This window comes from Zootoca vivipara, chromosome 4, assembly GCF_965207765.1.
Source record: "Zootoca vivipara chromosome 4, rZooViv2.hap1.1, whole genome shotgun sequence".
In the NCBI taxonomy this organism is placed as follows: domain Eukaryota; kingdom Metazoa; phylum Chordata; class Lepidosauria; order Squamata; family Lacertidae; genus Zootoca; species Zootoca vivipara.
Window position 1 is genome coordinate 87879233 of NC_142587.1, and position 24255 is coordinate 87903487.

At 45.2% G+C, this 24255-nt stretch overlaps 1 protein-coding gene and 1 long non-coding RNA gene across 5 annotated transcripts in view; one reads left to right on the top strand and one right to left on the bottom strand.

Moving 5' to 3' along the window:
- The window catches only part of LOC148686036 (uncharacterized), a 121539-nt gene extending 109308 nt beyond the window's left edge, over positions 1 to 12231 (bottom strand). The window contains exons 1-3 of one of the 3 annotated variants that reach the window (XR_015949721.1): positions 12081 to 12231; positions 10967 to 11034; positions 4029 to 4158 (exon numbers count right to left, since the gene is read on the bottom strand). This is a non-coding gene — a long non-coding RNA (uncharacterized LOC148686036). Of the gene's footprint in view, positions 1 to 4028; positions 4159 to 7715; positions 9608 to 10966; positions 11035 to 12080 lie in introns of those variants that run through there. The other 2 variants (XR_015949722.1, XR_015949723.1) reach the window with 2 other exon arrangements.
- CWC15 (CWC15 spliceosome associated protein) lies at positions 12208 to 21120 on the top strand. Of its 2 annotated transcripts, none has more exons than XM_088668391.1 (7): positions 12208 to 12500; positions 14216 to 14393; positions 16060 to 16172; positions 17002 to 17090; positions 18428 to 18538; positions 20004 to 20122; positions 20684 to 21120. In XM_088668391.1, exons 2-7 carry the CDS (start codon positions 14263 to 14265, stop codon positions 20811 to 20813), a joined length of 693 nt encoding a protein of 230 aa, XP_088524517.1. In that variant the 5' UTR covers positions 12208 to 12500; positions 14216 to 14262; the 3' UTR covers positions 20814 to 21120. The 2 variants fall into 2 exon arrangements, with proteins under 2 accessions (XP_088524517.1, XP_034972168.1); XM_035116277.3 differs by lacking the exon at positions 12208 to 12500 and adding an exon at positions 12595 to 12692.
- Positions 21121 to 24255: the final 3135 nt, after the last annotated feature.

Below are 24255 nucleotides of genomic sequence, written 5' to 3' on the forward strand. Positions count from 1 at the left end.
TGGGGCAGCGGCCTAAAAGGATTCTACTAAGGAAGATGCCTTAAACCGAGTTAGCTGTCTTTAAGTCTATCAAGCTTTATATTGTCTACACCGACAGGCAGCAGCTCTCCGAGGTTTCAGACAGGAATCTCTCCCAATTCAATCTGGATGTGGCTAGGATTGAACCTGTGACCTTCTGCTTGCAAAGCATGCAATATATTAGTGAGCTACAGGCCGTAACCCAATATTAGGGCTGGGATTGTTGATTTTTTATTTCACTCTGCGCCCTGTCCATTATGAACCTCAAAATGTCATACATTTAAAGTGCACCTCCCACCCATCTCAGAAAATGTGAACTGTAGTTTCCCCCTGACTGGAGCTACAATTCCCAGCACCCTTAACATACTACAGTTCCCAGGATTGGTGTGTGTGTGCTTGCAAATCCTATCACAAGTTGTGCTGGGATGAGCGGCTTAGGATGTGGTGGGTCTCTGGCTCAGTCCACTCACCCCTGGCCCAGCTGGTGTTGAATCCCGAACCCTGGTTAAGCTAATACATCTGCATAACTTTAGTTACAGGTAGGTAGCCGTGTTGCTCTGCCGTAGTCGAAACAAAATTTTAAAAAATTCCTTCCAGTAGCACCTTAGAGACCAACTAAGTTTGTCACTGGTATGAGCTTTCGTGTGCATGCACACGCCTGTGTGCTTCCCCCGCCTTGCAGACCTCCCTTCCCCTTTTCATCTTGTGAGGTGTGTGTACAGGCAGAAGGTAAAGGTAAAGGGACCCCTGATCATTAGGTCCAGTCGTGACCGACTCTGGGGTTGTGGCGCTCATCTCATGTTATTGGGCGAGGGAGCCGGCATACGTATAGCTTCCAGGTCATGTGGCCAGCATGACAAAGCCGCTTCTGGCGAACCAGAGTAGCACACGGAAACACCGTTTACCTTCCTGCTGTAGCGGTACCTATTTATCTACTTGCCTTTGACGTGCTTTCGAACTGCTAGGTTGGCAGGAGCTGGGACCGAGCAACGGGAGCTCACCCCGTCGCAGGGATTCGAACTGCCGACCTTCTGATTGGCAAGCCCTAGGCTCTGTGGTTTAACCCACAGCACCACCTGCGTCCCATGAGGCAGAGACTATATTGTTTTAATAGGGGGTAAAACTTAATTTCACTGTCACGTGTCATTTTAGGAGGGGGTGAACCTTTATTTTTGCACATTTCTTCATGGAGGGCTCTTAAAAATAATTTCTTGCATGTGAAGAATTCAAATCTGCTATTATTTATGTGACTGGGCAACATTTAGCTTGGGGAGTCTACATCTGATGAAGAAGCACATAAACTGCTTTTGGAAAATCAAAGGATTTTAATTTTACCTTCTGAAAATGTCATCATAATAAGTCTTAATATATATATATAACTGCAAACTTGGCAATCATTTTAATGATTTCTGTGCAATTTTACTTACAAAGCAAAACCACATTATTAGTTTAACCAGAATATATTTTGAATTCCCAAGCTACATTACAACTTTTCAGCACCCAGCCTTTTCGGAATTCAAAAGTTGATAAATTTAACACGCCATAATTTAATTCATTCCATTGTTCCCGCAGGGGAGCAATAACAATAAAGATTATCTTATCTTTGGGGGTCAAGTGCTCTAAATCCCACCCCATTAAGGGGTTGATGAACTCCGAAGGTTGGGAAACCCTGATCTGAATTAATGAATAAGATAAACGAAGCACTATGCCAAGCATCTGCTGGGGCTTAAAAAAAAACAATTATTCTTTTGTGTATCTGAAGAAGTGTGCATGCACACGAAAGCTCATACCTATGACAAACTTAGTTGGTCTCTAAGGTGCTACTGGAAGGAATTTTTTTAATTTTTTTGTTTCGACTACGTCAGACCAACACGGCTGCCTACCTGTAACAATTATTCTTTTGTTCACAGAGAATCTTGCACTGTGGCAGGGCCCATGAAAGCAGAGAAAGTGTGAATGGTTTATGTCTAGTTCTGGATTCGTTCTGGAACCAAGCTCTATACTAAGTACTTCCTTGCTCATTTCACTGGTTGCTGGGTCAATCTTGGCACTTTGGATGTTGGCACTAATTGCATTCCTCATCAAAGCAAGTGGGGAAGAAGGAATGAAGTATTAATTATGATGCAAGGAATGAGTAACCTGTGCTGAGTGACAGTACAACACAGCCAATTCAGGCATGCATCCCATAACTCAGTGACTTTTCCTCTGGTGACTTGGCCCTAGCTGTGTTGAGTGAGCTCCATCAAATGGTTGGAATTTTGAAGTGGATGTCAGATGATGTTTGGTTCATGATGACAACTTCAATTATGGAAATCATCAACATTAAATGTGGCCCTCTTTGGCTCTCTCACCAGAACATACTGGTACACCTTGGACTCCAGAGTATTTTCCCAAAAAAAATGTGTGTGGATCCGCTTCCAACAAGTCTCTCCCCTAGCTTAAGTTCAAAATTTATTGACTGCAAAATGGAGGAAAATCCTGCTATTATTTCTTGCTTGCTTTTTGTGATTTTTCAGTAAATTTCTAAAATGTAAAGTTTGGACTCTATGCTTGTCTGTGTATTGCACTGAATCTGATCCTTCCCCACACCTGGAGGATAATTCTCTGTAATCTGAGACACAATAAGTTTATTGTGATTAATCTGGTGTGGTGTACTCTGCACATGAGCAAAGACTATTATTTCACATTTTCAGGACAGCCATGCATTGCAGGTATGTTCTCCTGAGCACGGATGTGTCACGGCCTGAATGACACATTAATTTTTGGTCTGCTTTGAACCACTTTAATTCTATCCAATTACAGGAAATAGGAACATGGGAAGTTGCCTTATACCGAGTCAGAACTTCGGTCCATCTGACTTAGTACTATCTACACTGATTGGCAGCGGCTCTCCAGGTTTTCAGACAGGAGTCTGTTCCAACCCTACTGGAGATGCCAGGGATTGAACCTGGGACCTTCTGCTTGCAAGTCAGATGCTCCAAAACTGAGCTACGGCCTTTCTGACATGAGCAACCCCACGGCCACTTATTACTTGAAAAGATATATATTCTGACTTACTTACAAACTGCTAACAAATCACTATGTATGAGTAGCTGTCAGCAGAGCAGAGTGACAACACTTACGTAGAGTTGTGGTAAATTACCAGGAGGGAGAGGCAAGGCAGCAGTGGGGTCAGCACAGTGGAGATGCACTGGCAGAGCCAACCCAACCATTCTGCCGGTGTGTTTGCACTGCCCCAAACTGGTCGCCATCTCAATCCTCCCCCTTTGTCTCCTGGTAATTCAAAGCAACGTCAGTGACAGGTCAGGTAATGCCACTGCCTGCACCACTGACCACGAACACTATGTATGTTACTGGTGGAGATGTCAATTCACTCCTGTGGTATGTGATTTTCCTTTGTTAAATCTACCATTTACAATTCCCACATCTGCAGGGCCGGCTCTGCCATTGAGCAAAGTGAGGCAACTGCTTCAGACAACAGCTGCTGGGAGGGCGGCAGTTGGGGCTCCCTGGCTGTTCTTCTGAAGCATCCTAGCCATTCTACTCTGCTGGAAGACAGAGCTATGTGTGCTACATGTGTGCATTGGCCCTGCTAAACTACCCTGCAGCCCCAGTTGCAATGGAGGATGCAATCCCATCCCCACTGTTGATGGTGAGACTTCTACGTGGAAGGGGGTAGGGAACCAATTGTGTCCTTCGCCTAGGGCAGAAAAATGCCTTGGACCTGCCCTGCATGTACCCAAGCTATCAATTTAGTGGCAGCCTTCCGTCCATTGCAAACTTAAAACAGCACCATATAATTAAATTTGATCTTTACCTGTGCATCAGTGCCTGACTTTCGAAGGTCATATGCACCTGAATGAGATGTTGTTGTTGTTGTTTAGTCGTTTAGTCGTGTCCGACTCTTCGTGACCCCATGGACCAGAGCACGCCAGGCACTCCTGTCTTCCACTGCCTCCCGCAGTTTGGTCAAACTCATGTTCGTAGCTTCGAGAACACTGTCCAACCATCTCGTCCTCTGTCATCCCCTTCTCCTTGTGCCCTCAATCTTTCCCAACATCAGGGTCTTTTCCAGGGAATCTTCTCTTCTCATGAGGTGGCCAAAGTATTGGAGCCTCAGCTTCATGATCTGTGAATGATCTCCCGAGAAAGGCAGGCAGTTATATACAAGAGGAGGTCAAAATTATTTACATGGCGTTGTTTAAGAATGTAATAGAAAGCCTATTTGACAGGAAGTGGTATGGGAACAAACAATGTGGGGGGAACGCTATGGCCTTTCAGCTGTTGTTATGGAATACAGTTCCCATCAGTTTCAGCTAGCATGATCAATAGTCAGAGTCACGGATGATGGGAGCAGAGCCGTAGCTAGGTGATCTTGCGCACCTGGCAGAACCGTCCGGATTGTGCCCCCTGGCCACGGACAAATAAGCTCTTCTTTCTGCCTCTCCTCCACACACCCCACCCATTCAATTCACCCTCTATTAAAAACCATTTCTTATGAGGCAATAATCAATATTTATATTTATGGACATATTTTTAAGCTGATTTTGCACGCACGCCCCCCCTGCCTGCGCCCCTGGCAGGGGCCCACCTCCCCAACCCCTAGTTATGGCCCTGGATGGGAGTCATAGTACAGGCAACCTTGGTCCTGTATACCTGAAGGAGCATCTCCACCCCCATCATTCAGCCCGGACACTGAGATCCAGCACCGAGGGCCTTCTGGCGGTTCCCTCATTGCAAGAAGTGAGGTTACAGGGAACCAGGCAGAGGGTCTTCTCGGTAGTGGCACCCGCCCTGTGGAACGCCCTCCCAGCAGATGTCAAGGCAATAAGTAACTATTTTACTTTTAGAAGACAACTGAAGGCGGCCCTGTTTAGGGAAGTTTTTAATGTTTGATGCTGTACTGTTTTTAATATTTGGTTGGAAGCCGCCCAGAGTGGCTGGGGAAACCCAGCCAGATGGGCGGGGTATAAATAAATAATTATTATTATTATTATTATTATTATTATTATTATTATTATTATTATCATTTGCGTGGGGGTTGCGTTCCAGGTCATTGTACTTGATGGCTCCACCCCATTAATTCCCCTTTTCCAGCCACTTCCAGGTCGCTGTGATCCACACGGGCAGGGTCACGCATTATTTGGACCTGTTTGTCGCCTGTACAGCATACGGAAGGCTAAAGGTTAGCCACAGCTCTGCTCTAAGCCATCTTTGTCTGCCAATCTCCAGCTGTTTAATCAGCTTCAAGCAGATCTAGTGTTTTCTGGACTGCACCTCATATTATCGTGCTATGCCTGCCTGCTGTGAGATTTCAAACACCTCCAGCACCATTTTGTACCATCAGGTCGTGAGCAGAGGGATTCAGCAGTTAATAATGCAAATCTGCTTTATATGATGTCCTCTGTACAGTACTAAGGAACCAAATGATTGAGCAAAAAGCACATTATGGCTTATTCGAAGCATATTGTTACCCTCAAATAATTCTGGACACTGTAATTTACCCCCCACAGAGTTACAATTCCCAGCAACTCTTAACAAACTACAGTGCCCAGAATTCTTTGAGGGGGGGAATGTGCTTTGATTGTGTGTTAACGGCACAGTGTGTACACAGCCAGAATAGGTTTGACATCAGCAGGTGCCTGGCAACATATTACATAAAAGACTTCGGATGACTTACAAACTGATACTGGAGGGGAAGGAGGAAATCATAGGATACACTCTTGTGGTAAGCAGTTTAAATGGAGCTGCTGTGTCATTTAGGCTTCTCATATACATGCCAGTCATATGTGTGCACAGCCCATGAAATCAATTTAATGAGAGCCCTCGTGCCATTGCTGTCATACACAGCACAGTGTAATTTTGACCTCCATTTAGGTACCATTGGCTGCCTATCTAGGAAGATCAGGAATGCCAGCCAATGTCTTGACTTGACTACAGCTTGCTAATAATGTTCACCATTGACAGATTATTCAATCAGTCACAAAGGGAACATGAAATTTGCAAAGCCCTTTGGGCTAGTGTGAGGTGAGGAGCTGTATTTTCCGCCGGTTACAGGAATGAACAATGAGCTTGTGATCTTAACTGATGTGGTTGGTTGGAGAGCACCTGATAATTCAGCAATGGTGACGTGGAGCTTGTCAGGTGGGAAGCCAGTTGGAGCTCCATGTAAGATGAGAGACTACCTGGAACACCATGTAACACCATAATTTCCAGGGTCCAGACCTGGAGCCTGTGGTCTCCTTGGAAGAAGAGCAGGCCTCCCATGTGGTTCAGTATTATCAGCACCAACTGGCAGTGACTTTCCAGAATTTCAGACAGGGATCTCTCCCATCCCTCTCTGGCTTTGATATTGGGATCTTCTGCATGCAAAGCAGATGCTCTTATAATTGAGCTATAGCCCTTTCCTCTAACACTGAGGAGCAACCTTGAGGAGCTATTGGAGGTCTCCATAGGCGTTGTCTGGAACCCTTGCTGGTTCTCAGATTTTGTCAAACACATGGCCACAAGGGCAGAGAAGATGGGAAGCCAGAGATGAGCTTCAGGGCACTGGCATTGTGACCAGCTGGCAACACGTGAGTCTACTCAGGAGGAAGGAGAAGCACATGTAAGCACCTGCCCTGATCAGGATCTGCCCGAGAAGCAGAAGGACTTGAGACTCCATCTTCTGTATAAGCTCTCATTCTGAGCTCCGAATCACTAGGGAAATGGGCAAAGATAACAAAATAATATAATAAGCAGAAGTGCAAATCGCTCAGCTCAGAAATGAACCCATTGCTTTTATGGGTGCCATTATCACTCACCCCTCCATCACAATCTGTAATTGGGTTAATATTACCGTATAATATTGGCCTGACTTGCAGGGTCATACAGATTGCTTTAGCTAGAAGGCGTAATGGTAATTTGCATACCAGTGCAAAGATCAAATTTGGCACAAGGCCAACCTTTGAAGCTAGAGCAGGCCCTACTGTTGGGCAGAGTGAGGCGGCAGATATTATGGGGTGGGAAGAAGCAGTGAGTTATTGGAATACAGAGCTGTGTATGCCCTGCAGCCCCTAGGCAAGCCTACTGCCCTCTAGTGCAATAGGACAGTGTTATTCCACCTTGGTTCCATGGATCCTGTTGTACAACAGCTTCCATCATCCTCTGCCAGCTTGGCCAATAGTCAGGGATGATGGAAATTGTAGTCCAACAACATCTGGTGAAGAGCACTGCAGTTGGGGCACCACCCTGTTGCCCGTGTTTAACTGAGATTAATCCATTGGGCGCCTGTGGAATGGAGGGTGGCATCACCTCATCCTTGTCCAGGAAAATTTATTGAGCTGGCCTCAGTGTTTAACTTGCTGTTTTTGGCAGAGGGATATGCACCAGATGGGCAATCGCAATGTCAAATATTATTGCTGGGTAAAGAATCTGCTCGGAGGTTTGTTTTCTGACATTGCATTCCAGTTGGTTTAGCAGAACGGCGAACAGGAGAAGAGAAGAATGTGCAATTCAACACTCTTTGCAGCGGTGCCATCAGGGCAGGAATTCAGGGCACGCGTCCAGGGCCCCACTCAGCAGAATGAGCTGGAGGGGTCCCCAATTTAGCCAGGGTGGCGTATCCTGTTTTGAAGTGAAGTTAGCCCATTGCAGCCTAAAGGAGAATCTCCCCGTAAGACCATTAATTCCAGAGTCTAAAATAACTTAAAAGGGCAATAGTTACAAATGGGGTTTATGTTCTGTTCAGCTTCTGATGGTCCTGGAATATTCAGCGCCCGCTATGTTTGTTTCTGCCCTAAAGCTTTGCTGTGCTTCCTGATCAAAGAGAGCTTTCTGCTGTTTCTCTGCGCAAGAAAGCAGCTTCCAGTCCAGCATCTGAGCACATTGCCTTCCCTTGTATGTCTGGGGACTGAAAAAAGGCCAGCTGCAGCTCTCTTATCTGCAGAGGCCAGAGCTCTTGATAAATTGTACTCAATGGTAAGGCATCTGCTCTGCATACAGAAGGCCCAAGGAATATTCATGCAGGAATGCACAGTGGGAGCAGGTGGTAAACAAGCAAGTTTTTTCTCTCCTGCTTTAAAAAATAAGTCCCATTGCATTCAGTGGGACTTGTTCTCAGGTAGGCATGTATATTAGACGTGCAGCCTCAGTATCATGATGGATTTTCTCAGCAGCCTGCTACAACAAAATCAGCCACTGACTGACTGAAATTTTTGTTCCACATAGAAAAGGAGATATTTCAACTGTTGCAGGAGAAGTCAGTTGGCCCTTGCAGGGCTTGAACAGGCAAGAGATGGGAAGGGTTCATAGCTTGCTTTCATTTATTGCCAGCTGTAGGCTTGATGGAACAAGAATGGGAGGAGGCGGGTGATGAAGTTCGAAAGGGAACAACGAGAATGCATGGATCCTTGCCAAGAGTCAGGCTAGTAAAGCTTGCAATAGTTTTTGAACTATCTTTCATCTTGACCACTCAGAGCCAGTTTGATAGGCTGACTACAAATATTCACCCACCCCACCCTCAAACAACCCCTTGCACTTATTCCTTAGGCTAAAGCAAACACAGAAGTGTAACCAGAAGAAACAGAATTGGCGTTTCAACTTTTAATCCTGCAAAGGGTACTGAACCCAACAATATTGCCTTGCATTCCCCATGAACCGGAAGTGCTCTGTGGCAGTTTCGGGATTACAAAATGCCATAAAGGTGGAGAGCATGGAAACTTTATGGCATTTTGTGTAATATTTCTGTAGAAATGTACAGGACAAGCAGGTGGCAACCAATCAGGGTGTATCTGTTTCTATTGGTCAGGGGGACAGAATGAGGGAATATATGGTTGGGGGTGGGTGTTTTCTTATCTCAGGATCAGTGGCTCTTCAGCAAGCCCAGTATATTAGGCAACCCTATTTTGCCAGTAACTCAGAAGCACTGGGAACATGCCATTTCCCAGAGGATACACACAACTGGACAACTTCATCTGCCCCAGCTGGAACAAAACATGTTTCTCCTGTATTGGTCTCTACAGCCACAGCAGGCACTGCAACCTTCCAAAAGTTTGACTTGACCCCCAAAGGCACACTCCTCCATTTTCTCCTGAGACAGACAGGTGCCAACACACACCAGCAGGTGGAATATCATCTGGATTCTCTCGCACCAACTGTTCAAATGGTTGCATCTTTGTAGCTTATTATTTAGGGGGGGAAACCAAAATCTACTGCATTAGAATCCAAGGAAGAGGGGCCTTGGGTGCACACTTTCTCCAGTTTGAATCTCAGTTGCATGCTCCTTGCTGTTGACTCTAAATGCAGAGCACCGTGTCTGTAGCACCAGGACATCATCACAACCATCCATTGCGATCTTCAAATGGGAGATTTAGTATTTTGACATAGCTTTCATATTTACTGTTGCCGAAACAAGTGTCAAATCCCTTCCAAGTTTCCACAGAAGGCAAGACTGGGCTTGCATCTTTTGTATCACACACAGTTAAATTCTGGGACAGGTCTGGAAGAGAGGCATTGCTGAAAGGGTGGGACTCAAGTTGCAGGTTATGAACTGGACGGACAGCTTTCTTTCCTTACCACTCCTCCTCAGAAACATTTCTGCCTGCTCCATCTAGAAGTGGCAAATCAGGAGGAAAAAAGAAAACCTTGATAAGGTCCCCACCTTCCACTTAGCTATTCCGGAATGCACAGTTGCATATTTGTGCTGGGTGTAAGCATTTGAGAGGTGTCAATTTAAAACATGAACTTCAGTAAGTCGGCTGCAGCAAAAACGATACCCACACCTTGATAGACTTGTGGCCCCTTAATGGTTAACAGAGTAATGTGGCATAAGACTTGGCAGTGCAGATTCTAGCCACTTTATCAGAAGCACAACATAAGATGGTAAATATAGGTATAAGGTAAAGGTAAAGGGACCCCTGACCATTAGGTCCAGTCGTGACCGACTCTGGGGTTGCGCGCTCATCTCGCATTATTGGCCGAGGGAGCCGGCGTATAGCTTCCAGGTCATGTGGCCAGCATGACAAAGCTGCTTCTGGCGAACCAGAGCAGCACACGGAAACGCCGTTTACCTTCCCGCTGTAGCGGTTCCTATTTATCTTCTTGCATTTTTATGTGCTTTTGAACTGCTAGGTTGGCAGGAGCTGGGAACAAGCAACGGGAGCTCACCCCGTCACAGGGATTCGAACCGCTGACCTTCTGATCAGCAAGCCCTAGACTCAGTGGTTTAACCCACAGCGCTACCTGGGTCCCATAAGAACTAAACAGAGCCCAAAAAAATGGAAGAGCTGATAGTAGGAGCATCACAATTCTATGAAGACCATCAATGCATTGAAATGAAAAGCTTGGATTTTTAATCTAGGCATCCACTGCAGACTTCCTCTATTAAAGAAAAGTCAAAATAAATAGGAACATCTTGCACACTATTGTCTACCCTGACTGGTAGCAGCTGTATAGGGCCACATTCACACCATATATTTAAAATACTATGACACTACTTTAAATACGCATGGCTTCCCCCAAAGAACTCTGGGAGCTGTAGTTTGTTAAGGGTGTGGTGTGAGTTGTTCCCCTCACAGAGCTGCAAGTAACAGATTTCCCTGTTTGTTGTTAAGACACTGTTTATTTAAAGTGTTTTAAATGGTATCATGGTGCTTTAAAAGTATGTTGTGAATTTGGTCTAGGATTCCGGACCAAGTTTTGGAAATGGCAGGAACTGAACCTGGGGGTTATTGTACGCAAAACACAGGCTCTACCAGCCCCACTTAAGCCAATTGGGTCATAGAAACATAGAATTGTAGGGCTGGAAGGAACACCGGGGGTCATCTTAGCCCAACCCCCTGCAATGTAGGAATCTCAACTAGAGCATCCCTGACAGATGGCCACTCAACCTCTGCTTAAAAGCCTCTAATGAAAGAAACTTGCCCACCACCTTCCAAGGAAGTCCATTCCACTGTTGAACAGTTCTTACCTTCATAAAGTTATTCCTGATGCTTAGCCAGAATCTCCTTTCTTGTCATCTACTGGTTCAGGACCTGCCTGAAGGGACCCCAAAGAAAGACTGAAGTTGTTTCCCATAGTATATATTATAACAATACAAAATCAAATACAGTGGTACCTTGGTTTAAGAACAGCTCTTAGTTTATGAACAACTTGGATTAAGAATGCTGCAAACCCCGAAGTAGGTGTTTTGGTTTGCCTTGGAATAAGAACATGTTTCGCTTCCTGTTGAGTGTGTTCCATTTGCAAATCCTCCACTGCTATGGGAAAGCACGCCTTGGTTTCAGAACGCTTTGGTTTAAGAATGGACGGATTAAGTTCATAAACCAAGGTACCACTGTACATGCAGATGTGGACTACTCCAGTCTAATCTGAATGGGAGCTGTGAATTTAGCCATGAATTTAAAGTGTTGCAAAATGCTCTGTGATCTTTGGATGAAGGGAGGTATATAAATTTAATTTAATAGCAGTAATAATAGTAATAGTAATATTTTTTTAATAAAAAACACATAAATAATACTCAATTGTGGACATGCCCCTGGTCCCCAGACAGACCTAGTGGTTTGTCTTTAATGCCTTACACTTACAGCACCTCAGTGATTCTGGTGAGTTCTGCAGCTCCCCGAGGACCTCTCGTGGCTTAACTTAACTTTTAGCAATTCAGATATAGATTTTTAAAGCTTTCTTTGAAACACTGAACAGGGACAAAGTGGGTGAAACAGTTGATTTTTACTGTGAAAATAAGCTGCTGAGTCACGAAGGTTTCTCGAGACACTTGGAAGTGGAAGCCACTGTCCCCGTAGCTCAAAAAAAAAGCTGTTGGGCCCCTCGAGGTGCCCTGACTGGTGGGACCAGCACTGTGCTGCACAGCTATCCTTCAATTCCGTAAAAAAAATAGAAGAAGAAAGGCAACTGGTTTATGAACGATGCCTCGCAAGTCCAACCACGTGGCGGCAGATTATCTTTACGGAGCAGGGTGGGGAAAGCACTCTGCATACACTCAGAAGCACTTTGCTCTGCTCTAGAAACTGTTCCCTTTCGAGCCTTTCCAGCCTCTCTCCATCACCATAGAAACAGAAACTCACGGGGAGCAATCGTCTCACTTCCGACCAGGCGCCGCCCCTTTGTGGGCGGGGCATCCGAAGCCGCGTGACGTAACCCGACTGTTGCCTTCCCCGACTCCCGCCACTGTGTTTACCTCGAGGGCGGGAGTCTATGAGCAGCGTGACAATGCGCGCCTCTCTGGAACTTCCAGTTTCCAACTGGCCGCCGCCATTTTGCGCAACGCAAAAAGGGGGGGCGGAGACGTTCTACCTCCATCTCTATGGTACCCTCGCGTTTCCGCTTTACAGCACCTCCCTGAATCTTGTCTCCAGCCCCACCTCCCTCTTGGATTGCTCTCCATTTCTTCCCACGAGAGATGAGGCGAAAGTTGAAGCCGCGCGCAGTCTAGCCATCGCGCGACCAAAGACTTGCTTATGCCCAGAGCGACGCGATTTATTTATGTACAGTATTTGTTTGTTTTAACCGGAAACTAGAGCGGCGCGTCCTTCTAGCCTGTTGGTTTTCTATGGCATCGGGGCCTGCGCGCGCACCTGCGGCGCTGGGCGCGGTGGCTGCCGGGAGTGCGGAGGTTGCGACGGATCTGCCGGCCTAGTGGCCGCGCCGCCCTTCTACCTGTGAGGAGTGAGCAGCCGGTGAGCCTCTCGAACGGGGGACGCGGCCGCCGAGGGGAAGGGGCGTCTTCGGAGGCAGGAAACTGCCCGTGCCTCCGAACGCCCTTTGGTGGGGGTCGCAGGAGCGGGGGGCCTCAAGTCCTGACTCCTGGGCCGCCCACGGGTGACAACGGGAACACAGGGGCTTCGGGCGGGCCTTTGGCCTGGCCCAGTAGGGCTCCCCGGACGTACAGGTGAAACTCGGAAAACTAGGATATCGTCGAAAAGTGCATTTATTTCAGTAATGCAACTTATTATTTATTTATTTTTTAATTTTTACAAATGCTTTCTTTTGGAAATTCCACAGTAATAAAACAAATACCGGTAGTTACAATAATGCAAAAATAAACATCACTATTACATTTCATTAATTACATTCCATTTATAATTGTCCTACCTAACGACAAATAATTACAATTACAACAAATAAAGGCTTGACATATCTTGCTTTGCATGTCATGCACCTATCTCATATATTGGTTTCACCTTTTAAGTTGCATTACTGAAATAAATGCACTTTTTGACGATATTCTAATTTTCCGAATTTCACCTGTAGCAGGAGACACCGGTGGTTGCCGCGCAGAGAGAGCTTCATTTTTTATGGAATCGGCAAAGCCGCCTCAGAACAGCTATTACCGTTTCTTTGTACAAAGATAAGCGGAAAAAGGCGGGTCCCACTAAAGGTGCAGGTGCATGTCCTTTTGCCATACATGACAACGAGGTGATTGCAGTAAATCAGTTTAATGGATTATTCCATGAATCAGTGCAGAATAGTAGGAGTGAATGGAAGAGTATTGCTTCCATGCCTATGCCATAATGTAAGGGTAAAGATAAAGGACCTCTGGACAGTTAAGTCCAGTCAAAGGCGACTCTGGCGTTGCGGCACTCATATCTCTTTTCAGGCCGATGGAGCCGGTGTTTGTCCACAGGCAGCTTTCTGGGACATGACCAAACCGCTTTTGGTGCAATAGGACACCGTGATAGAAACCAGAGAACATGGAATGTAAGGGTGTAAGAGTAAGGAGATGAGGCTTAATGCCTGCCTAGCACTTTCAATCGCTCCAAGCAGCGCCCATGTATTATCCAGTTGAATGCCGTATAATATGGCGCCCTCCAACTGTAGTCCAGTTCTGTGGACTACAACTTCCATCATCTTTGGCTATGTTGGGTAGGGCTGATGAGAGTCCAGCAACATCTGCAGGGCACCCAGTTGGCTGACTCTCGGGTATGTCGGTACTATCGCCATCATTACTACAAGAGTGTGGTGTTGAGGTTTATTGCAGAATGGCTTGTTAAAGTCCACGTAGTGAGGTTATGGTAGAGGTGAGAGGGACTTCCTGATTTGCTGCCTATGCTCAATGTGTCATAAGCAGCTATCTTGCTTTTTTTTTAAAAAAAAGTAATAGCTGCCACAGAGGAGTGATTTTATGTGGGACTGCAGTGTGTGGTAATAAGGCTTGCTATGCTTGTTGGTTTAGATTTGTTGCTTTTTTTTCCTCTGGCAGGCTCTAGCCTCCATCCATGATGTGCATTTGATCTCACAGTATTAAAGATGACTACTGCAGCTAGACCAACGTTTGAACCTGCAAGAGGAGGAAGAGGGAAAGGAGAAGGTGACTTAAGTCAGCTCTCCAAACAATATTCCAGCCGAGATCTTCCTTCTCATACTAAAATCAAATACAGGTAACAGTTTACGTTTCTTGTGGGGATTGTTTTCTGCAGTGTTTCTTTATTTTGTCTTTAGCAGGGAATAGTTTTTCCTGTCCCTTTAGCGGGTAGGATTTGCTACAGGAAAACATTTGCAAACTAAAAGTGATTTCATTATTTGTTTTCTTTCTGGTTGTCAGCATAGCACAGATGCTGTCCGGGTGGGCAAGCAAATTCTCTGTAATTTGTGTGAGCTACTGTAGTAACTTTTGTGGATGTTTTTGCAAAACTAACTTTGTTGAAAGGGTGGAGAATTGCATCCAGATCCTTACCACCACCCTTGCAGACCAGTTTTGACAGGAGGGTGTCAGATGGCTTGTCAATCACTTGACCGCCAGTGACCCATTTTTCTTTATCTGAGCAGTTTGAAGAACTGCAAGGGTAGAGGAACAGCACTTTGCAAGACACAGCAATCAGCTGCTTGATGGTTCCTGTAAATTCTGCTTTTAGCCAAGCCATATCTTCACCTGCCCTGCACTTGATGTCATATATGGCATCATATGTATGAGAGGTAGGTTTTGGTTGACCAAAATGGCCCCATGAGCCAAATGGGTCAGCATGGTGAGTCTAATTAGACTTGCAGTCCAGAGGTTTCCCACCACTGTTTTAAAGCCATCTCAGAATTCTTGTAGAACTTCACAAATGGGCAGTAAGAGCAAAGCATCTTCCACAACCAGATGGGTACAAGCATGCAGTTTAAACTGGATCTAACAACAGGCTCATCGTGAGGACCAGTAAAAGATCTGACTGATTTTTGGCTGCTGTGCTTTTTGGGACCTTTTCCTCAGCTCCCCTATCCCTCATGTGTACTGTAGGGTTATAATAGCACCTGTAATTTGAAGGGATATGCTTCCAAATTAATGCTAAAAGCTTGCAGTTACTGATAATGTTGGGCAATGTCATTATCTCCATACTGTAGAAGTGGGTTGAAGCTGCAAGAATAATAGCTTGCCTAGTATCACTTTGCTAGTTCTGGTACTAGTCCTTAACCTTAAAAGCCAATGGTGGCTGTTGCCCATTGGAAGTGGTAGAGCATAAAGAATGGAGACCAGCAGTCGACAGGGTCAGAGCTGTAGACAGCCAGAGCTAGCTATATCTAGGGTTGTCCCCATCTTCCTCCCTGTTGAGCAACACTGGGACTGAGGAGGAAGCTGACAGACATTGCCCCCTGGGCTGGTTACAAGTAATAAAGGGGGCAGGTGGGGATGGCTAAGGGCACCCTGAAGTTGGTGGGGCAGTGACCCATTTGCCATAAAACAGCAGTTTTCAAAGCCCAATTCAGCTTGGCATATGGGGTACCTGAAATGCTGTGCTTTCCTTCATTCTCTTAGGCCCTTCTCCAGGTTCCCTCGCCCCTTTTCTGTGGTGGCTCCTAGGCCTGGAATGCCTTTCCCAGGGAGACTCAACTGCCACCAGATTTTATTTCTTTATAAAAGCTTGTTCTCTGTTGTTTAAAGTGTCCGATTATTCCTTTTAAACGTGTTGAGGTGCTCTAGAAGTCTTCAAAGTAAAATGACGAGCATTTGGCCGCGGTGATATTTGTTACGAATGTTTCACCTCTCATAGTCACAGCAACTGTAATGCGTCAGCTGTATGTGGATAATTCCTTCCTTTCAGCTTCTGCGCTTGCTTCTTGTTTCAGACAAACCACCCAGGATGCCCCTGAAGAAGTACGCAACCGTGACTTCAGGAGAGAACTGGAGGAGAGGGAGAGAGTTGTCGTGAGGGAGAAGAACAGAGACAGGCCTGCACGAGGTCTGTGTGGTTTTGGCAGATTATTTTCCCTTTCGGAGGGGTGGTCAGGCTGTGACTTGCAGGCTGCTCGGGAATCACTCTGTGTCTCAAGGACAGTTCCAGGTCATTCAACAAAAGTTAATCCCAGTAGAATTAAGCATTTAAGCACTTGCTGGGTACCTGTAGGCAGCAAGGAATTGTATGTAGGCAATAAGAATATCTTTTAAATATTTTATTTTTTTTAAAAAAAATCTAAAATATTTTTAAAAATTCAAATGAAAATATTTTATAGTTATTATGAGGAAAGTCTGGAAGCAGTTCACATCATTAAAACCTGCATTAAACCCATTTTTAAAAGTGCAAGTATTGGAAGATCAGGAGAGATCCCCTCACCACATAGATCCCTGCCTGGGAACTTTGCTCCTCAGACGGGGTAATGTTAAGGGTACCATGAGCCTAATAGGAGAAACCAGGCTTTAATTATTGCCGTTTCAGCCAGCTGAGAGCTAATTGCAAAACAAAGCAGTAGAAGAGATAAGTATTATACCCTCCTCAACTTTTGAGGCCTTCTTCCAAAAAGCAAGGATCAAGCCACGTCTGTCTCCTTAATGTGGGTTTCCTCAGACATCTGAAGGAGTTTGATCCAAGAGTGAGATGATGCCAGGCAGGGTTGTACATGCAACAAATGACTTAACGCTGGTTTGTGTTGGCAAAAGATTCAGGTGATTCCATTTTATTTTTGCACTTGGGTTTGCAGTAAGCTCAGTGTTGGTGATTCTCTATGTTTCGGTCACTTTTATTGCTGCTGGTCATCCGAGTTTTTAAGATTTTTCCTGCATTTGCCCCCCAGAGCACACAACATCATCTTCTGTGTCTAAGAAACCCCGGCTAGATCAGATCCCTGCAGCTAACCTGGATGCAGATGATCCTTTGACTGACGTATGTATTCTTGGATGTTGGGAAAAAGTATTTGCTTGGCAGAAAAACAGGCTTTTAAAATCAGTAGTGAGGCTCTTGTTAGGGCACCAATGAAAACTTCATCATCAAAAGAAGCGAAAACAAGTTTTTGCCACTTTAATGTTTCTACTCAGCTAACTTAGGTGGTTGGTTGCATCCTTTTTTGCTTTGACAGGTTTCCATCAGCAGAACTGGAAAGAAGGTTAATTTTGTTGATTTTTCCCTAAACCCCTGGTCTGCAGTGGAAAGGGGGAGCTGGTGAAAATCACATCCCTGATCTATTGATGGAAGCCAACAATGGCTCGAGGTGCCTTCCATTAGCAGAGAAACCCTGATGGGTAGAACCCTGCTATCAGAATAGTAGTCCATTAGCGGAACTGTGTGACACACAGTCTTTCTAACATCGCAGTCTGAAGTGTTGACAAAATCCATTCATTCATCCTTTATTGGCATAATCCTTCTCCCCGCTTAAATATCAGAAACACATGGTGCCTCTCTCAGGCAATAGAGGGGAACCTGCTAGCCCTCCAGATGTTGCCCAGCTGCAGCTTGTGTCAGCCTCGTCCACTAGCCATGCTGGCTGGGGCTGATGCGAGTTGGAGCCCAATGATATCTGAGGGCCACAGGTTCCCCACACCTGCTGCAGGGCCTCTTTGGGATAGGCATGTGCAACTTGTGATCAGCTAAGACAAACGCAGCCTGGCAGCTGTGTAATGCAAGCCAGCAGGGGCTCCACAAGGGGCTCCACTTCTGACTTGTGTGCCTGTCTAGGACCGCGGAATTCTATGATATATGGGCTGTCAGGCGCCTGTTTTGCCCACAATACTTAACTGATGGGCCACACGCTGTGCAGTGGGTTGTGCCTGGTGCAGGCCTGAATTTTAGAGGAACAGTCACTTCATTTTAAAATGGTACAGTCATGTGGATGTAGAGAAGAGAGAATGATTTTTATACTGTCAGTTTTGAGGAAACTGACAAGATGCGCTGAAGCCAAATTGTTTTGATGGAGCATTTTGTCATACTGAGAATTGGCTAGTAAACTTGGGCAACACAGGCCAGTCTTGAAGCACTGCAGTTGGTGTGCTTAAATTTAAAAGCTTGCATGCAGCACACGTGACAGTATATTGGCACATCGCATGGGCCTATGGAAATTGCAGTGCAAAAATGTCTGTGTAAGACATTCATTTGGAGATTCACCTGATCCATTGTGTTGCAAATAGGATACAGTTGTCTGTAATTCTATGCATAAAGTTCTGCCTAAGTTTCCACGGTGGGTAGGAGATGGGACAGTGTTTGCTAAAACTTTGCTGCACTTGTAGGAGGAGGATGAAGATGAGGACTATGACGAAGAGAGTGACGATGACACAGCTGCTCTTTTAGCTGAACTAGAAAAGATCAAGAAGGAGCGGGCTGAGGAGCAGGCCCGAAAGGTAAGCACACCAGCTTAATTCTTAGTACAAAAGCTGTGATAGCTTGGTCATTGGCCCATTTAACCTGTGTGTGTTTGTGTGTGTGTGTGGTCCCTGCCTGAAGATGTGAAAGCAACGAACAACATTAATGGACGCACACTGTACGTGATTACATTATGTTAGAAATGGTTATAACGTCCACCCCTTTTGAGTAATCCACAGATCTCCAAAGTGAAGTCTTAGCCCAGGTTACTTGACATCAGAGCAGAATGGTGCTGCTGTGTAGTTTCTGTGGAGAACCTCCAGCCCTCAGATCAAATGGATTGGAAGCCATAGAGTGCAGATTCTATTGTTTCTTGGCAAGCCTGGCTTGTGGCAACTAGGGCCTCCATGCTAAAGCTGATCCTTGCCCAAAGCAGGCCTTGCTCTGTTCTTGCAGCAAACCCTGGAAACACTTCCTTTCCCTGTGCAGTTTAAACCACATTGTCATAAGGAATAGACAAGGAATAAAAGGAAAACTCTTCACTTGGTGTCATGGTGACACCAGGTGATTGACAGATGGGCAGCTTCCACCCACCTTCCCAAGTGCCCCGTGGGGGTTGGGGGATGTCAGGATCCAGTTTCCCCCCCCCTGCTGTACACAAATGCTACAGAAAACAGTTTCCAGAAATTACTGTTTGATGCCACTAGAGGCCAGCAGAAGCTGTTTAACAGATGGAGAACCCTATGCAGCCGCCTTTTGGTTTTCATTATGGTATTAATTGTTCTGTTTCCCTTGCCAACTTTTGTTACCCCTTTCAATGTGTCAAGCTGCCTTAAACATTGCTCTCCAATACAGTATTCTTTTAAGTAGGAGCTGTACCTGGTACCTTCTGCATGTGGCCCCTCTAGAATGTTCTGCTGGTGCTGAATCTGTTAATGCAGAAGATCTGCCATATATATTTAAGTCCTGGCTTGGTAGCCATGGGCAACAAGGAACTGCATTTAGGAAGATGCACAGGTTCCCATACAGGCAAACAAACCAGGCTTGTGGGTAAGAGATTTCTAGCTTTCTCGACTCAGTGCCCTCTTTGATGTACAGAGTGATACCACCTCCATTACAGCCTTCCCTGTCCTTCCTAGAGAATTCATATCAAGAGATAATCATGCCCTGCTGTGGGGAAATCTGAAGATCAGCCCTCCATTGTTTTGACTATTGTTCCAAGCTCAGGGGATACATAAAGCCAAAACCCCAGAGCAGTTTTGTGCTGCACACCGAGCCAATATTTGCCGTGTGTTTGTTTCCAGCACTGTAATGGTGACAGCTGCCTTTAATTTCGAAACCTGGTACTGCAAGAAGGAAAAACAGAAAAGAAAAACCTAAATAGACTGGACAAGATGGTTGGGAATTGTATGTGGCCAAGTCCCCAGCTTCCTCAAAATGAGGTGGAACAGAAAATAGGGTCTATGTTATAGCTCATGGACCATCTTTTTCTCACCTTGCCAGGAACTAGAGCAGAAAGCTGAAGAGGAGAGGATACGGATGGAGAACATCCTGAGTGGGAACCCTTTGTTGAATCTCACTGGTCCAGTTCCGCCTCAGGCAAACTTCAAAGTGAAGAGGAGGTATGGAGGTGCTTGCTTTACATAGGGATGGCCACCTAAATTACTCGTTCCCAACTTCTCCACAATTTCACGGTTCCAGAATATTTTAAATTAATGTGTTAATTGTATGCTTAAATTTATTTTTTGGTTGCTGTTTTGTTAACGTTGTTAATATTGTCTTATAGATTATGAATGCTGTAGTACTTTGTGAATCCTATAATGCGATTCTTTTTGCAATTGTGCTGTTTTCCTCATTTGTTTTAATAGTGTTTTATGAATTGTAATGGTTTTACTGATGATTTGTTAATTGTTCTATACGATTTGTGATGTTCTATTATGTTGTTGTTATTTATTGTTTGTAAGCCACTTTGTGATTCATGTGAATAAAAATCAGCATAGATATATAATGAATCACATCAAGTCCAGCGCACAGCCCCACAAATCACTGGCCCTGCTGGCTGTGGCTGGTGGATATTGCACTGTAACATGGATTAACACTCCTTACCTTTTGTCTTGTTGTGATGTCACACATTTTCTCTTTAATTCTTATGGTTAACATATTTTCCTTCTCCCTGGATTTAGATGGGACGATGACGTGGTCTTCAAGAACTGTGCGAAGGGAGTCGATGAGATGAAAAAGGACAAAAGATTCGTCAATGACACGCTGCGGTCTGAATTTCACAAAAAGTTCATGGAGAAATACATCAAGTAGTACTTTTCCTCTCCCCCCCCCAATTTGAATATGCTATGTCACTGATGGACTGAATGGAGCAAGCTTTTTCCTTCCTTCTGAAAAACGTGGTTACAGTGAAAATCTGGCAATGAGTAGCAGTTCTCCAAGGTCGCTGCTACCTTTTTAACATAAAACGACCCTGCCTCTGGAATACTTCCTTGTTTACTTTGTTTTAGCTCGGGCAGCTAATTTCCCAGAAATATTTCATTTTGTTGCTATGAAATTACTTGTAATGGCCTTTCTGTAAATGTTTTGAAAATGGTGTACAATAAACCCTTCGCTCTAAGGGCTGTGTCTTATATTCAACCTGCCATAGCAGCTGTCCTGTTCTGGATGAGGCCCCATACCCACCTTAGGCAAGGTGGCTGACCTCTGGCTCTCCAGATGTTGTGCAGTGCCCACCATCCCAAAATAACTGAAGCCAATTGGAGGCCTTTTTGCATGCCTAATTGGATTGGGGTTGGGGGGGTGGCAGCAAAGACCTCTGGCTATGTGTGCACCCATGAGTGCCGTGTTGCTGGCCCATGTTGTAGGTATAGCATACTTGAAGTGCTTTAAGCATTCCAAACCTGCTAATATGTGATCAGATGTTAAAGTGTCAATATAAGTCCGCTTACCTTTAATGGCGGGTGGTGTTGACAGCTTGGCAATGGCCACGTTAGTGGAATTGCAGGCCTGCCTGCAGATTGGCCAATCGCAGGCATGGAATAGGTATGGGAGTTCCCCAGGGGGCAGACCCAACTTGGATCTGCTCTCACGGGGGAAATATGTGGCATACCCAGCTCTCCTAAGTTTTTTAATGGATCGCTAGGTGTCATCCAGATTAGTGTTGATAAAAATAATGGTGTCAGTGGAAGCCCCCTCCTTTGCAGCAAGTGCTGAAACACCAACTTGAAACTATTTTGTGATAGGTTTTTTTTATTTAATAATAGGCTATTGCCTTGATATGAAGAAGATACTATAAACGGAGCTCAGTATTTTGGTATATTAAGCAGCAAAGAATCTGCCTTGCTCTATTCCCCAAGAAATCTGATGGGCATTCAGGGAATCTTCAGATGAAGGACAATATATAAATTATAACAACAACAACAATAATAAAAATACATAATAATAACAATGTTTATCTCACAAGTTTATCTTCATTCACATGGGCTTCCCTGACCTCTTTCAGCCTGTTCTGCATTTTAGTGCATGAAACTTGTTCTGGGAACATTAATGTTAAGCCGAGAAAGTATTTTTTTCTCCAGATAGGAAAATGTGATTTTAAAAATCCCTATTGAGGAAAATTAGATGAAGAAAATAACTCAGCAATGGATGCTAACACTGTTCTTACAATATGTATTCCAGTGGGACTTTTGACAGCTACGCCAGCATCCTTTTCGTGCATTATTTAATAGTGTCTTCGGCAAGCCTAGCTCTAAGCTCCTATTGCAATTAATGTAATGCACTATAATCCTCTCTTTCCAATGTTTTCCATTCCTAATCCATGTTCTCCCACTTTGTGCTTCACTGGGTTAGAAAAAAGTGGTGGTCTCTGCTCAGCAGCAAAGCCTGTAATCTTCCTTCACTGCCTACAAACCACATTGCAAGTCCCCTGCTACTTCATGCACTGTGTAATTCTCTACACCGGCTCTACGTGTAGGTGGAAGAGCCATCAGAACAGTCTGAAGTTACTCCGAAGAGAAGTAACACACTAAGCACTAGCTTATGTATTTGTAGAGAAGAGAGTCATTGAAACATAGGAGCTGTGAGCCAGGCAACGGTCCTAGGTTTAAATCCCATATTCTAATTGCAAAGTTTATGTAGAAGTACAAGTAAGGAGAAGATATTAGCAGACTCAAAGTAAACCAAATGTTGCAGAAGTACGAAACACTTTAGGGAGGAGGAATTAAGCAGGGGAGTCACCGCAAAAACAGCTAAACGAAGATGTTCGTTGCCCATTGAATGCCAGCTGACTGCAGAGGAAGCAAACTGAAAACCAGGGTGGGGCAGGGAAAAGTAATGGAATACAGTGACTGGGGGGGGGGATGTACAGAGGAAGAGAGACCAATGATTATAACATCCATATCAAGGCGATGCCTGTATTAGGCCAGCACAATATCACAAAAAAAACCTGCAAGGTATTGAGTTCTCCAGAACTCTTCATCAGACTCAAGACAGTAAAAGAACTCAGCCATTCACTCGTTCTGTGAACAAGTCGCCAGCATCCTGTGCATGGCAGATATCAGATGCTAGCATGTCTCCCCTTACTTAAAGTGGTCTTGGCTGGTGACCGATTGGGACCAGTGGAGCGGAGGACACAGAGGCCAGCCAAAGTTGAAGCCTGAGCCAATGACAGGCAAAGCCAACAAATTCTAGTTTTGTCCTCATCTTCCTCCCTGCAAGGGGAAACACTGAGATGGAGGAAGAGTTCGCCGACAGACCCTGCAGCTGCCCCCTTGGACTGGTTGGAAGGAAGGAAGGAAGGAAGGAAAGGAAGGAAGGAAGGAAGGAAGGAAGGAAGGAAGGAAGGAAGGAAGGAAGGAAGGAAGGAAGGAAGGAAGGAAGGGGGGGCTGGCTGAGAGCAGTCCGAGGCTGGTAGAGCAGGACCCCATTCTGCCTCCACTCGCTGCTTAAAAATAAGTCCCACTGATTCCAATAGAATCTTCCATGGAAAGCTGCTTAGATTTAAGGCAGGGGAGAATGGCTCTCTGCGACTGCTCAGCCATAAACTGTTTGGCCAAGAGAGAAGAAGGTTAATAACACACTTGAAACCTCAAGAAAAACAGCCTTCTAGATGCTTTTTCCATCTCTCTCTTTCCCCCAACCATCTCTCTGTTGGCAACCCAACCTTCCCATTCATCACTTGGGCTGCTGGCTTGAGTCCTATTTGGGAAATTCCAGAGGAATAGCACTTTCTCAAACTCACTATAAGGCAAGAGGGATTGTGCATTTTCCCTCTGGAATGCCGGCTGCCTTTTTCTCATGGTCATTTGGCTCTGAATAGCAAATCCCGGAGAGCTTGCATCCTGACCCCTGTCATTATTTGCACAGGCCAGAGGAAGAGACACTGAAACAAAATCCCTATAGAAGAGCAGAAAACCAGGACTTCTGGCAGTTTCTCACACATTTTTATTAGCTCGGGGAAGGGGGAGGGAGAAGTGCTCTTTGCTATAACCTCAGCAAGCAGGAATAACACTCAGCAAGAGCTCAACAATGTCCCAGATCATAAGTTCCATTAGAGTTGCAATATATCAGAAACTTGCTAAGGTATTAATGCTTCAAGGCATAGAGCTGTTGGCACGCACAGATGGCACACCAGGCTGTGTGCCCTAAACCAGTGCTACTCAAAAGTGCAGGACAGTGGACCAATTGATGCCAGTCTGTGAGGTGTTGGCTGCTGGTTCCCAGTAACTCAACCACAAGCCATGTTGGGTGGGAC

Excerpts from the sequence above, each read along its gene's own strand:
- CWC15 (XM_088668391.1), top strand. The coding sequence starts at position 14,263 with ATGACTACTGCAGCTAGACCAACGTTTGAACCTGCAAGAGGAGGAAGA. Across the intron at positions 17,091-18,427 it reads CAGATGATCCTTTGACTGAC|GAGGAGGATGAAGATGAGGA; the intron begins GTATGTATTCTT and ends CTGCACTTGTAG. Across the intron at positions 18,539-20,003 it reads CTGAGGAGCAGGCCCGAAAG|GAACTAGAGCAGAAAGCTGA; the intron begins GTAAGCACACCA and ends TCACCTTGCCAG.